The sequence below is a fragment of the Chiloscyllium plagiosum genome, chromosome 1 (assembly GCF_004010195.1).
Source record: "Chiloscyllium plagiosum isolate BGI_BamShark_2017 chromosome 1, ASM401019v2, whole genome shotgun sequence".
NCBI lineage: Eukaryota > Metazoa > Chordata > Chondrichthyes > Orectolobiformes > Hemiscylliidae > Chiloscyllium > Chiloscyllium plagiosum.
The window spans coordinates 74,689,776-74,706,108 of record NC_057710.1 but is presented as its reverse complement, the minus strand read 5'-3'; the positions used below and the strand labels follow the sequence as shown (position 1 = coordinate 74,706,108).

The 16,333-nt window shown below is 40.6% G+C and overlaps 1 protein-coding gene across 3 annotated transcripts in view; it reads right to left on the bottom strand.

Moving 5' to 3' along the window:
• Positions 1-16,333, bottom strand: part of ipo11 (importin 11) — a 458,122-nt gene that overhangs the window by 325,391 nt on the left and 116,398 nt on the right. For 2 of the 3 annotated variants that reach the window (XM_043689423.1, XM_043689430.1), the window contains exon 8: positions 7,262-7,325. In XM_043689423.1, the coding sequence (XP_043545358.1) occupies positions 7,262-7,325 (64 nt within the window). The remainder of the gene's footprint in view (positions 1-7,261; positions 7,326-16,333) is intronic. The other variant, XM_043689427.1, reaches the window with a different exon arrangement.

Genomic DNA, 16,333 nt, shown 5'->3' with positions numbered 1-16,333 from the left:
TTCTGGGTTAATAGTCTCGCGATAATGCCACTAGGTCATAGCCTCCCTGTTATCACATCCAGACGGGTTTGTTTAAACAATATGTAGATAGTCCAACCAGGCAACATGCCGTAAATAGATTAGACTAGTTTCCCTACAGTAATGGAAACAGGCCCTTCGGCCCAACAAGTCCACACCAACCCTCCGAAGAGTAACCCACCCAGACCCATTCTCCTACCCTATATTTACCCCTGACTAATACACCTAAAACTATGGGCAATTTAGCATGGCCAATTCACCTCACCTGTGTATCTTTGGATTGTGGGAGGAAACCCACACAGACACGGAGAGAATGTGCAAACTCCACACAGACAATCACCCAAGGCGGGAATCGAACCCGGGTTGCTGGCGCTGAGAGGCAGAGGTGCTAACCACGGAGTCAGCATGCAGCCCCAATGCACCCTGTACTGGCGAATGAGCCTGGTCAGGTGGTCGAACTTACAGCGTGGGAGTATTTTGGGAAGAGTGGATCATAATTCTATACGTTTTAAGATAATTATGGATAAGGATACATCTGATCCTTGGGTAAGAGTACTAAATTGGGGAAAGGGTAAGTTCACTACAACGATAAAGGACAGAATTTATGTCCGGAGCCAGATAAAGTGGGTGAGGTCCTTAATGAGTATTTCACATCGGTGTCAGAGAAAGACATGGATGATGGTAAATTTTGACAGGTGTTTGTTGATACGCTGGAACAAGTCAATACTAAGGAGGAGAGGGTATTGGGTGTCTTGAAAAACATTAAAGTAGATAAGTCCACAGGGATTGATGAGATCTATCCTGGGCTACTGAAGGAGACAAGGGAGGAGATTGCTGGGGCGTTGACAGAGATCTTTGTATCCTCTTTAACGATAGGTGAGGTTCCAGAAGACTGGAAAACAGACAATGTTGTTCCTTTTTTCAAGAAGGGCAACAGGGATAATCCAAGAAATTACAGGCCAGTGAGTCTTACGTCAGTGGTAGGAAATTATTGAAGATTTTTATTATCAGGATGCAGTTGGAGAAGAATGAACTTATACGCGACGGTCAGCATGACTTTATGCAGTTGAAGTCTTTTCTCACAAACATGATTTTTGAGGAAATTAGAAAGCTGATTGATGAGGGAAAGGTAGTAGATGTTGTCAACATAGACTTTAGCAAAGTCCCTCATGCCAGGCTGGTCTAGCAGATTAACTCACATCGAGTCCACAGTGATTTGGCAAGTTGGATATAAAATTGGCTTGGCTGTAGAAGACAGAGGACAGTTGTGGAAGGTACTTTTCTGACTAGTGTTCTGCGAGCATCAATGTTGAGCCCTCTATTGTTGGTAACAAATATAAATAATTTGGATTAAAATATTGGTGATCTGATTAGTAAGTTTGCAGATAACAAGGAAATTCGTGGAGTTGTGAACAATGCCTTTCCAAAATGCAGCTCCTCACATTTATCTATATTAAACTCCATCTGCCACTCCTCGGCCCATTGGCCCATCTGATCAAGGTTCCATTTTACTCTGAGGTAACCTTCTTCGCTGTCCACTGTGCCTGCAACTTTGGTGTCATCGGCCAACTTACTAATCACTCCTCCTATGTTTACATCTAAATAATTTATACAAATGACAAAAAGCAGCAGACTCAGCACCAACCCTTGTGGCACATCACTGGTCACAGGCTTCCAGTCTGAAAATTAACCCTCCACCACACCCCCCCGTCTTCTATGTTTCAGCCATTTCTGTGTCCAAATGGCTACTTCTCCCTATCTTCCATGTGATCTAATCTTTTTGATTTGTTCAGAGGAGCAAATTAAGTCCAAAACCTTAGTGTTAATCTTCATTTCTCTCTAACTTGGATTCCATTTTCTATAGATCTAGCTTTCTTGGAATTTTTGCTGAGTTCGGGACTCTTCAGGGCATTAGATGTTTTCTTTATGATGCAGAGAATAGTTGGTGTCTGAAAATACTTGAAATTCTTTATCAAGTTGATTGAGTTTCTCCTTGTGAACTTTATTGAATCATACTAAGTATGGTTGTTTCTGACTTGCTATCAGAGAACATAGAACTGTACAGCACAGGAACAGGCCCTTTGGTACACCATGTCTGTGCCAACCATGGTGCTATTCTAAACTATTCCCATCTGCCTGTACATGGTCTATTCCCTGCTTGTTCATAAATGTCTAAATGCCTCTCAAACTTTGCTATCATATCTGCCACCTTCCATGGCAGCGCGTTCCAAGCACCTACCCCCCTCTGTAGAAAGATTTTCTTCCCACATCTCCTTTAAACTTTCCCTACTCATGTTGCACCTATACCCTCTAGTATTTGACATTTCCATCCTGGGAGAAGAGACTCTGAGTATCCACCCTATTCATGCCTCACATAATTGAATACACTTCTATCTGGTCATCCCACATCCTCTGAAGCATAATGAAAACAATCCAAGTTTGTCAAACCTCTCCTTGTAGCTAATATAATCCAAACCTCTTCTGTACCCTCTCCAAGGCCTCCACATCCTTCCCAGAATGTGGTGACCAGAACTGCATACAGTGCTAAAAATGTGGCCTTACCAAAGTCACTGAATTAACAGTGTGGATGATCAAACACTTTGTTCAAAGATATAGTTGAAGAAATGACAAAAACACGGTAGCGAGGCAATTAGATTTGAAGAGGATATTAAAGACCCAGCCATCAACAGTGCAGCGATTAAAATAAGGGACCTGCAAGGGGACAAAATTGGAGGACCGCAGAGATCTTAAAGCTGCAGGACACGAGTAGCGAGGCTGTGCTGCAATACATAATTCCACTGCTGAGTGTAAATTTTACCTTAAGTTATTGTGCCTACATGATTAAAAAATTCAAAGTGCCCACACATTTAAATGAATAAGTCACGTAAGTCACTACTGGTTGCAAGACCAAAGGGAGTAAGTGGTAATGGGTATGTGAAGGAAAATGAAAACAAAGATAGCAACTTAAGACCAAAGTATTACCAAGATTGGAAGTCATTGTCGGTCAGTATAGCTGTGAAGAGTGAACCAGGCTTGGGGCAAGTTAGAAATATGCTGTAGAGTTTTGAATGAGTTCAAGTTTATACACAATATGAACTACATTGCATAATACGGGGTGCATGCTGCTCTCTTTGGGGCAAAAGAACTTGAGGGCTGATAGAAGTGCACAATATTATGGTAGACTTGGATATGGTAGACAAAGAAAAGCAATTAGTAAAACAAAAAGTACTCAGCTCTGTCAACATCTGTGGAAAGTGAAACAGTTAACATCAAGCTCAATGTGACTCATCTTCAGAACGCCAAAGACGAAAGCCATTCCCATGAGCTGATGTACCAGGACCATTATGGGATATAGATGAAAGGTCCTGAACAAAAACTAGAGGAACTAGAAGTTTATTTTTTTAAAACACAGCATGGTAATGACTTGGAACTGAAAACTGACAAGCAGTAACAATGATTTTAAAGGGAAATAGAACTAGGGCATGAAAGAAGTAAGGGACATACAGGTTAGGGATTGGACACAAAACATGCACTCAAAGGCCTAAATATCTATCTTCTTTGCAATTATGACTTGCTTCATGATGTCATTCCACAATTTAAGGAAGAAACAAGGGAAGAAACAGGGAATGACACCTATCAGCCTTACATCAGTAGTAGGGGAAATGCAGAAACAATCATAAAGGACATAACAATTATACAATTAGATAACAATGATGTAATTGAGGATAATCAACATATTTGCATATGGAAACATTTTTTTGGGAATATAACAAAGAGAAATTAATGAAGGGAAATCAATCGATGTTTCATTTTTGGGTTTTCAGAAGGTTTTGACAATTACCCATACAAAAGGTTGATTATCAAAATTAAAACAAGTGGTCTAGGAGATAATCTATTGGAATAGTTTAAGGATTGGCTAATAGACAGAAAATGCAGCCAAGGAATAATTGGGCCATTCTCATATTGGCCTACTGGAGTGCTACAAGGATCAGGTGGACCTCACCTGTTCATACTATTAATCTGGTCACGCAATATTTCCAAATTTGAAAGTGATAAAAGCTAAGCAGGAATATGTTGGGTAAAAGATTTTCAGGAGGAACCGTACAAAGCTTCTTGATTGAGCAAGAACATGCGGATGGAATATAATGTGGAAAAATAAGAGGTTATCCATATTGATAAGAGAAAGTATATAGGCAAAGTCTTTCTGAAATGATGAGAAGTTGGAAATGATGGATGTGCAAATAGACCTCGGTGTCCTTGTCTATTACTCTATGTACTCTTACCTTGTCTATGAGTGTCCTACTCACTGAAGGCTAACATGCAGATGCAACAAGCTATTAGGAAGACTAATGGAATGTTAGCCTAAATCACAAGAGGATTTGAGCACAGCAGTAGTGAAGCCTTGTATCAATTGAATAGGATAAAATAAAACAAAGAACTGCAGATGCTGAGATTCTGAAACAGAAACTGAAATTGCTGGAGAAATCAAGCAGTGTGGCGGCATCTGTGTAGAAAAGGTAGAGCTTATACTTTGAGTCCAGTGACCCTTCTTCAATTGTATAGGATCTTATTTATACTGCACCTAGAGAATTGTGTGCAGTTTGGACGAGAATGGAATAGTGTAGGTTAGATGGGCTTCAGATCAGTTTCACCGATTGATGCAACATTGAAGGCCGAAGGACCTGTACTGCGCTATAATGTTCTCCGTTCTATGTTTTAATCTCCTTAACTCAGAAAGTACACCACTGCCATTGACAAAGTGCAATGACAATTTATCAAATTTGTTTTCGGAATGGCCAGACTGTCCTAAGAAATGAGATTGGGCAACTTAATCTGTAGAGTTTTGAAGAATGACAGAATCTCTCATTAAACATTACCAATTATTTAATAGGAATAGACAAAGTAGATTCTTCCCCGTGGATGGGGAGCCTAAAACCATTGGGCATTATTTAAAAATGAGGGATCCATCTAGTATTGAGGTGAGCAGAATTTTGTTTTACTCAGCAGAAGGTGAATTTTTAGAATTCTCTAACTCAGAGGACTGCGCACGCTCAGCCTTTCAGAGTATATTTAAAGCACAGGTTAACATATTTCTGATTACTTGCAAGGTAAATAGTTATGAGGATAGTCTAGATAAAAAGCATTGAAGTGCTCAATCAGCCATGATTAAAGCAAATTGTGGAGGAAACCCAAAGGCTCAAAGTACCTCTGTTCCTTTTGAGGAGTCCACCTGAAGACATTAATACAAAACTCTGTGCTGAAACAAGTGAGATCCGTCACAACTGCAGTTAAAAGCTGCAAATATTTATAAACAAAATAATCATTGGGGTGTACAGAACTTGAGTGCTGACCAAAAAGACATTCTGTTCAAGTATGTTATCGTATCCTTATCACAAAATTCGTAAATTCACTTAAGTGAAGAAAAGTGCTCAATCTATCTCAAATTATCCTTTGGTATTTCATAGGAATAACCATAGAACTTTTAACCCTCAAGCCTGTTCCACCATTCAATAATATCATGGCTGCTCTGTGACCTAATTTTGTATACATGCCTTTGGCCCATATCTCTTAATGCCTTTCCTTAAATAAAAAAAATCTGATCTAAAATTAACAACTGTCATTTGTGGAAAGGAGTTCCAAACATCTACTATCCAGTGTATGTAGAAGTGCTTCCTAACATCTCTCCTCTATGGTCTGGCTCGAACTCTCAGACCATGCGCCCGAGTTCTAAAATCCCCAACCAATGGAAATATTTATCTTCATCTATCTTTCTTTTCCTGTTAACATCGTGAAACCTTGGATCTGATTATCCCTTAACTTTGTATATTCTCGAGAAACAGGCCTAATTTGTATTATTTCTCCTCATAATTCCTGATATCCAGATAACATTCTTGTAAACCTATGCTGTACTCGCTCTAAAGCCAATGTATTCTTCCCAAGGTGTGGTGTCCAAATTTGTTTATTAAACTCCAAGTGGGATCTAACCAGAATTTTGCATAGCTGCAACATAACCTCTGCATCCTTACACTCCAGTCCTCTAAGTATAAAGGCTGACATTCCATTGTCCTTTTGAGTATTTTCTGCATCTGTTCATAGTATTTTAAAGATCTTTTCGTGGGTGGCACGGTGGCACAGTGGTTAGCACTGCTGCCTCACAGCGCCAGAGACCCAGGTTCAATTCCCGCCTCAGGCGACTGACTGTGTGGAGTTTGCACGTTCTCCCTGTGTCTGCTCCGGTTTCCTCCCACAGTCCAAAGATGTGCAGGTCAGGTGAATTGGCCATGCTAAATTGCCCGTAGTGTTAGGTAAGGGGTAAATGTAGGGGTATGGGTGGGTTGCACTTCAGAGGGTCGGTGTGGACTTGTTGGGCCGAAGGGCCTGTTTCCACACTGTAATCTAATCTAATCTAATCTAATCTTTTCAAAAATCTGAGCAACAGGTGAAGTTTTCTGTCTTACACTGCTGTTATAATGTTCACCATATCAACAGATTGTCATCAAGCCAATTAGATATTCTGCCTATCTCACAAAGGAATAATGTAGTAAGTGAATTTCAGTGCTGGTGTGATGCAGATATATGGGCCATATGTCTTAAGTCTAGCAGATTGTATAAAACAGTATGAACCTCCTGCGGTTTACAACTGGAAAAGTACTGTCTGCACCCAACTAGCTTGCACTTGCAAAACTCAAAACTGAGTGCTCAAAATTAGATTCAATTGGGCAACATTTTGCCAACTATTCCTGAGTGCGCAAGAAACAATGCTAACAACCTATTCAAGCTTATCAGTCACATTTGCAGTGGTGCAACTGCATGTAATAGAAGCTATATGCATCAATAAACAGAGTCCTGTTTGCAGCAGACAAAAAGACATATACGTGACCGTTCCAGCTTGACAGAACAGGCCACATCATTCTCTGCTCCATTCCTGAGGGAAATGCCTTGGCCAATTAGAGCAAACATGCCTGGTTTAAAATTTAAATAAAGCTTGGTAATTAACTGTCAGTCATCAATGAAATGGTTCATTCTCCATGGCAAGGCCTCTATCAATCAGCATCTACACGCCAACCAGTACTCTCTTTCCATACAGTTTGAAATGTTGTTCCTCGTTCCATTGGTATTCGCATGAATTTCTTAATGCAGCAATACTCTGTTCGTAAATAATTCAGTGTCCTACTTTTGTAATACACAAGGATTTTTTTCATGTAGTACAATTCCGCATGTAAATTTTAATCTTGTTATTTACCATAAATGTACTTACGACATTCCAGAAATTGTTTTAGCCTCTCAAACACTGCGCTCAGAAATTCCTATAAGGTGGGGGAAGGAGATAAGGAGAGAAAACACTATTAAAAATACTGATAAATAATAAAGCCAACAGACTAGCAATAACAATCAGATCCTATTCATATCAGGGAACAGTTCTGAAACTACAATTTGAGAATATTTCGAATGCTCCTTTGTAAGCGCTTTTACAATAATTCTTTTTAAAAGATATCTTTAAGCAGTTCATAAAAATGCTTGCTAAAAACTCCATGAAATCTACATAATCTTACGAGTTAAAATTCAGAACTGAAGTTCAATAAAGTGGAAACAATCTATTGGATTTATTGATTTTGAATTCATTATTTTTCCAAATTCAGCAATTGTAAAAAAAACTAATGTAACTCCACAAACACGCTTGAGATTTATAATTGTGGCTAAGAGAAATAGTTATGAATAAAAATGATAAATATTTTATGAAACCAAACAAATCAAAAACAAAAATTAAACTCTTCAGTGAGATATCCCACATCTCGTGCCTAAATTATTATAAGCCTTGTGTCTTCTCCAAGGACAAGGAAGACCGCAAGCAGATATTGATTGGTAAGTGGGTGAAATAGGCTAAAAAGTATCAGTTGGAATTTAACGTCAGGAAATGCCAATTGGTACATTTTAGTAAATAATTAAACATTAATTGCAAAGAAATGTGAAAAAACAGACAACTTGAGAGCATATATTCCCAAGGCAATAAAAGGGGCACTTTAAATGGAAAGAGAAATTAAAACTAATAGAACTATTGGTTTCACAAGAAGCAGAATAGTCCATAAAGGCTGAGATGCAGTGATGAATCTGTATTGTACCATTACAAGTTCACATTTGTGGAGTGCAGAATCATGAATTAGTCATGTATTTTTGGATAATTAGTGGGTAAGCACTTAACCTTACTTAAGTGCATTTCAATGCTGAGCTGACATAACATCCACTCTAATAAGTCAGTGAAAGAACACTGTAACTCAGACTGCAACATAAGGATTTCCTCCTTTAACTGAATACACATTATCATTAGGAAGTTTTTATCCAATTTATCCCATAATAGTAAATACCATGAGCCTCATTATTATTATCAGTACATTCACCAAGAAAAAAAGAACATTCAAGGATGAAGGCACTGCAGGAAGGAACCACCAGGATGCTGCCAACTGGGAATAGATGTGAACAGAGAAGACTTTTAAGGGTAAATAAACTTGTAAATTGCATGAGAATGTAAATGGCAAGAATTAGACCAGAGAAAACAAGTTCAAATGTGCTTTGTGGAACCTGGGAGTTCACCTTGGTCAGACAATACAAGAAAATCTCTGGAATTATTTAACAACCATCTCAATGTTATAATGGAGTGACTTTCAAATCATTCTGAACGAACATGAACTGGATAGCCTTCCTCATGCATAATTATACTGTTAACAGTTTTCTTAAGAAATTATGAACCATCGCCCAATACTGACAAACTCAATGATGAATAAAAATAGGTTTTTGCTACATAACATTATCAAATTCATTAAAGATGTAGAGATATTGGTGCCATATTTATTGTGCATTTCTATTTGCTCCTTAAAATCATTAGTGCTTGGGGAAATGCTGAAATTATTTAGGGAAATCAGAAAAATTCAACAGAAAACACAGAAAAAACAATGACCAAACAGGATGGTGCATGACACAGAAGCAAAGAAAACAACAGGATTAGATCATTCAGCCTATCAAGTCCACACCGCTATCCAACATGACCTTGGCTCTCTCTCTCGATGCCATACTCCTACTCTCTCGACATAATCCTCATCACAATCTGAAATAGCCTGAACTGTATTTGAAAGCATGGTTGTCATCATATCTGGAACAAAGGAAGATGGTTACAGTTGTTGGAGGTGAGTCATGTCAGCTCCACGACATTTCTGCAGGAGTTCCTCAGTGTGTGTCTCAGGGTCAATCATTTTCAGCAGCATAATCAATGGCCTTCCTTCCGTCATAAGGTCAGAAGTGGGGATAGTCGCTGAGGAATGCATAATGTTTAGCACCATTCACAATTCCTCAGATACTGAAGCAGTCCAAATTCAAGTGCAACAATATCCAGCTTGGGCTGATAACATCTGCACCACAAAAATGCCAGGCAATGACCATCTTCAATAAGAGACAATCTAATCACTCCTCCTTGACATTCAACAATATTACCATCACGGAACTCCCCACAATCAACATTCTGGTGGCTTACCACTGACCAGAAACTCAACTGGACTTTCACTGAAGCACAGTGGCTACCAGACCGCTCAGAGGCTAGGAATACTGTGACAAGTAACTCACCTACTAACACCCCAAATCTGTCCATCATCTACAAGACACAAGTCAGGAGTACAATGGAATAACTCCCACTTGCCTGGATGAGTGCAGCTCCAGCAACACTCAAGCAGCTTGACATCCAGGGAAAACCAGCCAACTTGACTGCACTACATTGACTCCCTCCACACTGACGCTCAGTAGCAGTGAGCATCTACAAGATGCTCTGCAGAAATTTACCCAAGATCCTTAGACAGCATCTTCCAAACCCACGACCACTTCCATCTAGAACAACAAGTGCAGTAGATACATGAGAACACCACCACCTGCATGTTTCCACTCCAAGCCACTCATTATCCTGACGTGGAAGTATTTTGCTGTTCTTCACTGTCTTTGGGTCAAAATCCAGAAAGTCCCTCCCTAAAGGCATTGTGGGTCAATCCACAGCACAGCCAGCAGCGGTTCAAAAAGACAGTGCACCACCATCTTCTCAAGGGCATCAAGGTACAGGCAATAGGTTGTGGCCAACCAGCATCACCCATGTCCCACGAGTGAATACAAAAACAAATGATCCTTGGTTCTGGACCCCTATCCCGAGCCAGACGAAAAATCATCCTTGCATATCCAGTCTGCCATGCATATTTAAATTGCTTTACATTTTGATGATATTAAATTGATGATGTTTCCTGACTGTAATGCTTTTGTATTCATTGGCAATGGAACTCTGAGAAGGAGAGCCTGTTGACTGATGCCAAGCTGTGGTGCTTTTCAAAGCCTTTTGTAGGTCAATATGATCTAGTCCATTAATGGAGAAATTGTGAATGGATTAATTTCTAGAATTGTCAATATTGATCCTCACTACAAAGAGAATTTGATGAAACAATTCTGGGTAAAAGACCTGACATCTAATTATTTCCTGCAATCCTGGGGTTGTAAAGTTTCTTCTCTCAACATAAACAAAATCTTCCCATGTAGCTGACTTGAATAGGCCAAAGGAGGGCAGAGCGGTGTGATCTATCTGGACTTCAGTAAGGCATTCCACAAGGTTCTTCACTGTCGATTGGTTAGCAAGGTTAGATCTCATGGAATACAGGGAGAATTAGCCATTTGGATACAAAACTGGTTTGAAGGTAGAAGACAGAGGGTGGTGATGGAGGGTTACCTTTCAAACTGGAGGCCTGTGAACACTGGTGTGCCACAAAGATCGGTGCTGGGTCAACATCATATAAATGATGTTAATGTGAACATAGGAGGTGTCGTTAAGTTTGCAGATGACACCAAAATTGGAGGTGCAGGGGACAGCGAAGAAGGTTACCTCAGAGTACAATGGGATCTTGATCAAATGGGCCAATGAGCTGAGGAGTGGCAGATGGAGTTTAATTTAGATAAATATGAGGAACTGCATTTTGGAAAGGCAAATCAGAGCACGACTTATACACTTATCAGTAAGATCCCGGGGAGTTGTTGAACAAAGAGACCTGAGTTCAGGTTCATAGCTCCTTGAAAGTAAAATCGCAGGTAGATCTCCCACAGTCCAAAAATGTGCAGGTTAGGTGAATTGGCTATGCTAAATTGCCTGTAGTGTTAGGTGATGGGGTAAATGTTGGGGAATGGGTCTGGGTGGATTGCGCTTCGGCGGGTTGGTGTGAACTTGTTGGGCGGAAGGGCCTGTTTCCACACTAAGTAATCTAATCTAATCTAATCTAATCTAGAAGGGATAGTGAAGGCGGCATTTGGTATGCTTGTCATTATTGGTCAGAGCATTGAGTATAGGAGTTGAGAGATCATGTTGCAGCTATACAGGACATTGGTTAGGCCACTTTTGGAATATTGTGTGGAATATCGGAAGGACAATTGTGAAACTTGAAAGGGTTCAGAAAAGGTTTATAAGGATGTTGTCAGGGTTGCAGGATTTAAGCTCGAAGGAGAGGCTGAATAGGCTGGTGCTGTTTTCCCTGAGTGTCGAAGGCAGAGGGTTGACCTTATTGAGGTTTATAAAATCATGAGGGGCATGGCTAGGATAAACAGACAAGGTGTTTTCCCTGGGGTGGAGGAGTCCAGGACTAGAGGGCATAGGTTTAGGGTGAGAGGGAAAAAATTTAAAAGGGACCCAAGGGACAACTTTTTCACACAGAGGGTGGTGCACGAATGGAATGAACTGCAAGACGAAGTGGTGGAGGCTGGTACAATCACATCATTTAAATGGCAGCTGGATTGATCAATAAATAGGAAGGGTTTAGAGGAATATGGGCCAAGTGCTGGCAAATGGGACTAGGTTAGGATATCTGGTCAGCATGAACGGGTTGAACCGAAGGGTCTGTTTCCTTGGTGTACATCTCTATGACTCTATGCCTCAATTTATCCTTCGTTCCCATTTTTATTACCAAACTGTAACAAGAATAATTAGATTGTCTCGATGAATAACTACTCCCTTCTCTACTCTAGTTTTGGGTATTGTATTTGTATCCGAATCAATACCTTGTCAAGGTCAAGCGTAATTGCTTTTGGTAGAATGTGAACTAACGTTTTTTGTGCAAATGGTGTTTCAGTGTCACTTAAGCTATTCTTCCATCATTCCAACTGATTATAGAGAGAATGTTAATAAGTCAGTAATTGCCAAGTTCATTATTTCTTTGTAAAAATTTATACAACATATCTGGTCACATTTCCCCATCATAAGACCATAGGATGTAGGAGCTGGTTTAGGCCATTCAGTTCATGTGTACTCTGCTATTCAAATGTAGATGATATCATTCCCCTGTCTTCTCCCATAACCTTAGATCCCCTTACTAATCAAGAACCTCTCTTTCTCCATCTTAAATAGATGTCTGGGACAATGGGTTCCACAGACTCACCATCCATCTGTTGAAGAAATTCCTCCTCATCCAGCTCACACCAATGTCATGGTTAAAATGAAACAGGGAGTAATAAACTCTGATGCGCAGGTGTTCAGAGAACAGTTCAAGCATTGTTGCTTTGCCTTGATGCTTTTATCTACTTCTTTCATACTTTGACATTTGTGTACTGTTATGGACCATGCCAGACCCTCTCAAAACACTTCCAGAAAGTAGCCCAGACCCTAACTTTGCTCGTTGTTGTTTTAAGCAGGTATAACACAAATATTCCAGGAGAGACGCAGCTGGTCACACTATATAGCTTTAAACAAGACAGAATTTATTTACAGGATTACTGAATGAAACAAAGAGAACAGAATACGGAATAACTTAACCTATCCAAATTCCCAGGATTATACCAGCTTAATGATGCTCTTCCCAATAATTTAAAGAATGCTCATAAACACACCTTGGCCCAAAATGTAAAAACAAACACAAGGACTTAGAGGAGACACGTCAGAGAGAGATGATAGCATGGAACACCCTCTTCCATGTTGCTGTTTCTTGGATCAGCAGCCTCAAACTGCCTGACTGCTTTCATCGAATAGCCAGACTACGAAAACCAAATCAAACCAGAGTAAAGCTGAGCTGGGAGAACTGGCCACTCCCATTGTTCAAGTGTTTTTTAAAAACCTTAAAGCCTTTTTCCTGAGGCAGTATATAATCAAACTGGCCCTAAAACCCTTCAAACCTAGAGCGTTTGGAGCCTATGTCTGTTACAACCTCTCTGAAGAAAAAGCCAAGGATAACATAATCTTGTTAAAGGAGCAGCAGCATCACAGGACCTAAGTATCCATGTACCGCTATTCCTTTTAAAGTTTTACCATTTTGCATATAGGTATTTCATCTTTTCCAATTATACTCTGCCTGATTATGGAAGTTAAAACTTAAGTGTAAATACTCAAAAAATAACAGGGTACCTCACCATGAGCCTTAAGCAAAATTTAGAGTCATAGAGATGTACAGCATGGAAACGGACCCTTCAGTCCAACTCGTCCATCCCAACCAGATATCCCAACCCAATCTAGTCCCACCTGCCAGCCCCGGCCCATATCCCTCCAAACCCTTCCTACTCATGTACCAATCCAAATGCCTCTTAAATACTGCAATTGTACCAGCCTCCACCACATCTTCTGGCAGCATATTCCATACGCGTAGCACCCTCTGTGTGAAAAGGTTGCCCCTTAGGTCTCTTATATCTTTCCCCTCTCACCCTAAACCTATGCCCTCTAGTTCTGGACTCCCTGACCCCAGGGAAAAGACTTTGCCGATTTAACCTATCCATGCCCCTCATAATTCTGTAAACCTCTATAAGGTCACCCCTCAGCCTCTTTCTATAACTCGAATCCTCCAACCCTGGCAACATCCTTGTAAATCTTTTCTGAACCCTTTCAAGTTTCACAACATCTTTCTGATAGGAAGGAGACCAGAAGTGTATGCAATATTCCAACAGTGGCCTAACCAATGTCCTGTACAGCCGCAACATGACCTCCCAACTCCTGTACTCAATACTCTGACCAATAAAAGAAAGCATACCAAACGCCTTCTTCACTATCATATCTACATGCACTCCAAGGTCTCTTTGTTCAGCAACACTCCTTAGGACCTTACCTTTAAGTGTATAAGTCCTGCTAAGGTTTACTTTCCCAAAATGCAGCACCTCGCATTTATCTGAATTAAACTCCGTCTGCCACTTCAGTCCCTTGGCCCATCTGGTCAAGATCCTGTTGTAATCTGAGGTAACCCTCTTCGCTGTCCACTACACCTCCAATTTTGGTGTCATCTGCAAACCTACTAACTGTACCTCTTATGCTCACATCCAAATCATTTATGTAAATGACAAAAAAAATACAGGAGCTGAAAATGTGTTGCTGGAAAAGCACAGCAGGTCAGGAGCATCCAAGGAGCACGAGAATCGATGTTTCGGGCATGAGCCCTTCTTCAGGAATGCTACCTGACCTGCTGCGCTTTTCCAGCAACACATTTTCAGCTCTGATCTCCAGCATCTGCAGTCCTCACTTTCTCCTAAAAAAAATACAGGACCCAACACCGATCCTTGTGGCACTCCACTGGTCACCTCCAGTCTGAAAAACAACCCTCCACCACCACCCTCCGTCTTCTACCTTTGAGCCAGTTCTGTATCCAAATGGCTAATTCTCCCTGTATTCCATGAGATCTAACCTTCTAATCAGTCTCCCATGGGGAACCTTGTCGAACGCCTTACTGAAGTCCACATACATCACATCTACCGCTCTACCCTCGTCAATCTTCTTTGTTACTTCTTCAAAACACTCAATCAAGTTTGTCAGGCATGATTTCCCATTCACAAAACCATGTTGACTATCCCTAATCTGTCCTTGCCTTTCCAAATAAATGTCCATCTTGTCTCTCAGGATTCCCTCCAATAACTTGCACACCACAAACGTCAGGCTCACTGGTCTATAGCTCCCTGGCTTGTCCTTACCGCCCTTAAGCAGTGGCACCACATTTGCCAACCTCCAGCCTTCCGGCACCTCACCTGTGACTATCGATGATACAAATATCTCAGCAAGAGGCCCAACAATCACTTCTCTAGCTTCCCACAGAGTTCTCAGGTACACCTGATCAGGTCCTGGGATTTATCCACCTTTACCCATTTCAAGACATCCAGCACCTCCTCCTCTGTAATCTGGACATTTTGCAAGATGTCACCATCTATTTCCTTGCAGTCTACATCTTCCATATCCTTTTCCACAGTAAACACTGATGCACAATTCTCATTTAGTATCTCTTCCATTTTCTGTGGCTTCACACAAAGGCCACCTTGCTAATCTTTGAGGGGTTCTATTCTCTCCCTAGTTACCCTTTTGTCTTTAATGTATTTGTAAAAACCCTTTGGATTCTCATTCATTCTATTTGCCAAAGCTATCTCATGCCCCCTTTTTGCCCTCTTAAGTATACTCCTACTGCCTTTATACTCTTCTAAGGATTCACTCCATCTATCCTGTCTATACCTGACATATGCTTCCTTCTTTTCTTAACCAAACCCTCAATTTCTTTAGTCATCCAGCATTCTCTATACCTACCAGTGTTTCTTTTCACCCTAACAGGAATATACTTCCTCTGGATTCTTGTTATCTCATTTCTGATGGCTTCCTATTTTCCAGCCGTCCCTTTATCTGCGAACATCTGCCCCCAATCAGCTTTCGAACGTTCTTGCCTAATACCGTCAAAATTGGCCTCTCTCCAATTTAGAATTTCAACTTTTAGACCTGGTCTATCCTTTTCCATCACTATTTAAAATCTAATAGAATTATGGTCGCTGGCCCCAAAGTGCTCCCCCACTGACACCTCAGTCACCTGCCCTGCATTATTTCCCAGGAGTAGGTCAAGTTTTGCACCTTCTCTACTGGTACATCCACATACTGAATCAGAAAATTTTCTTGTACGCACTTAAAAAATTCCTCTCCATCTAAACCTTTATTACTATGGCAGTCCCAGTCTATGTTTGGAAAGTTAAAATCCCCTACCTTAACCACCCTATTATTCTTGCAGATAGCTGAGACCTCCTTACAAGTTTGTTTCTCAATTTCCCTCTGACTATTAGGGGGTCTATAATACAATCCCAATAAGGTGATCATCCCTTTCTTATTTCTCAGTTCCACCCAAATAACTTTCCCAGATGTATTTCCGGAAATATCCTCACTCGGCACAGCTGTAATACTATCCCTTATCAAAAATGCCACTCCCCCTCCTCTCTTGCCTCCCTTTCTGCCCTTCCTGTAGCATTTGTATCCTGGAACATTAAGCTGCCAGTTCTGCCTATCCCTGAGCCATGTTTCCGTAATTGCTATGAT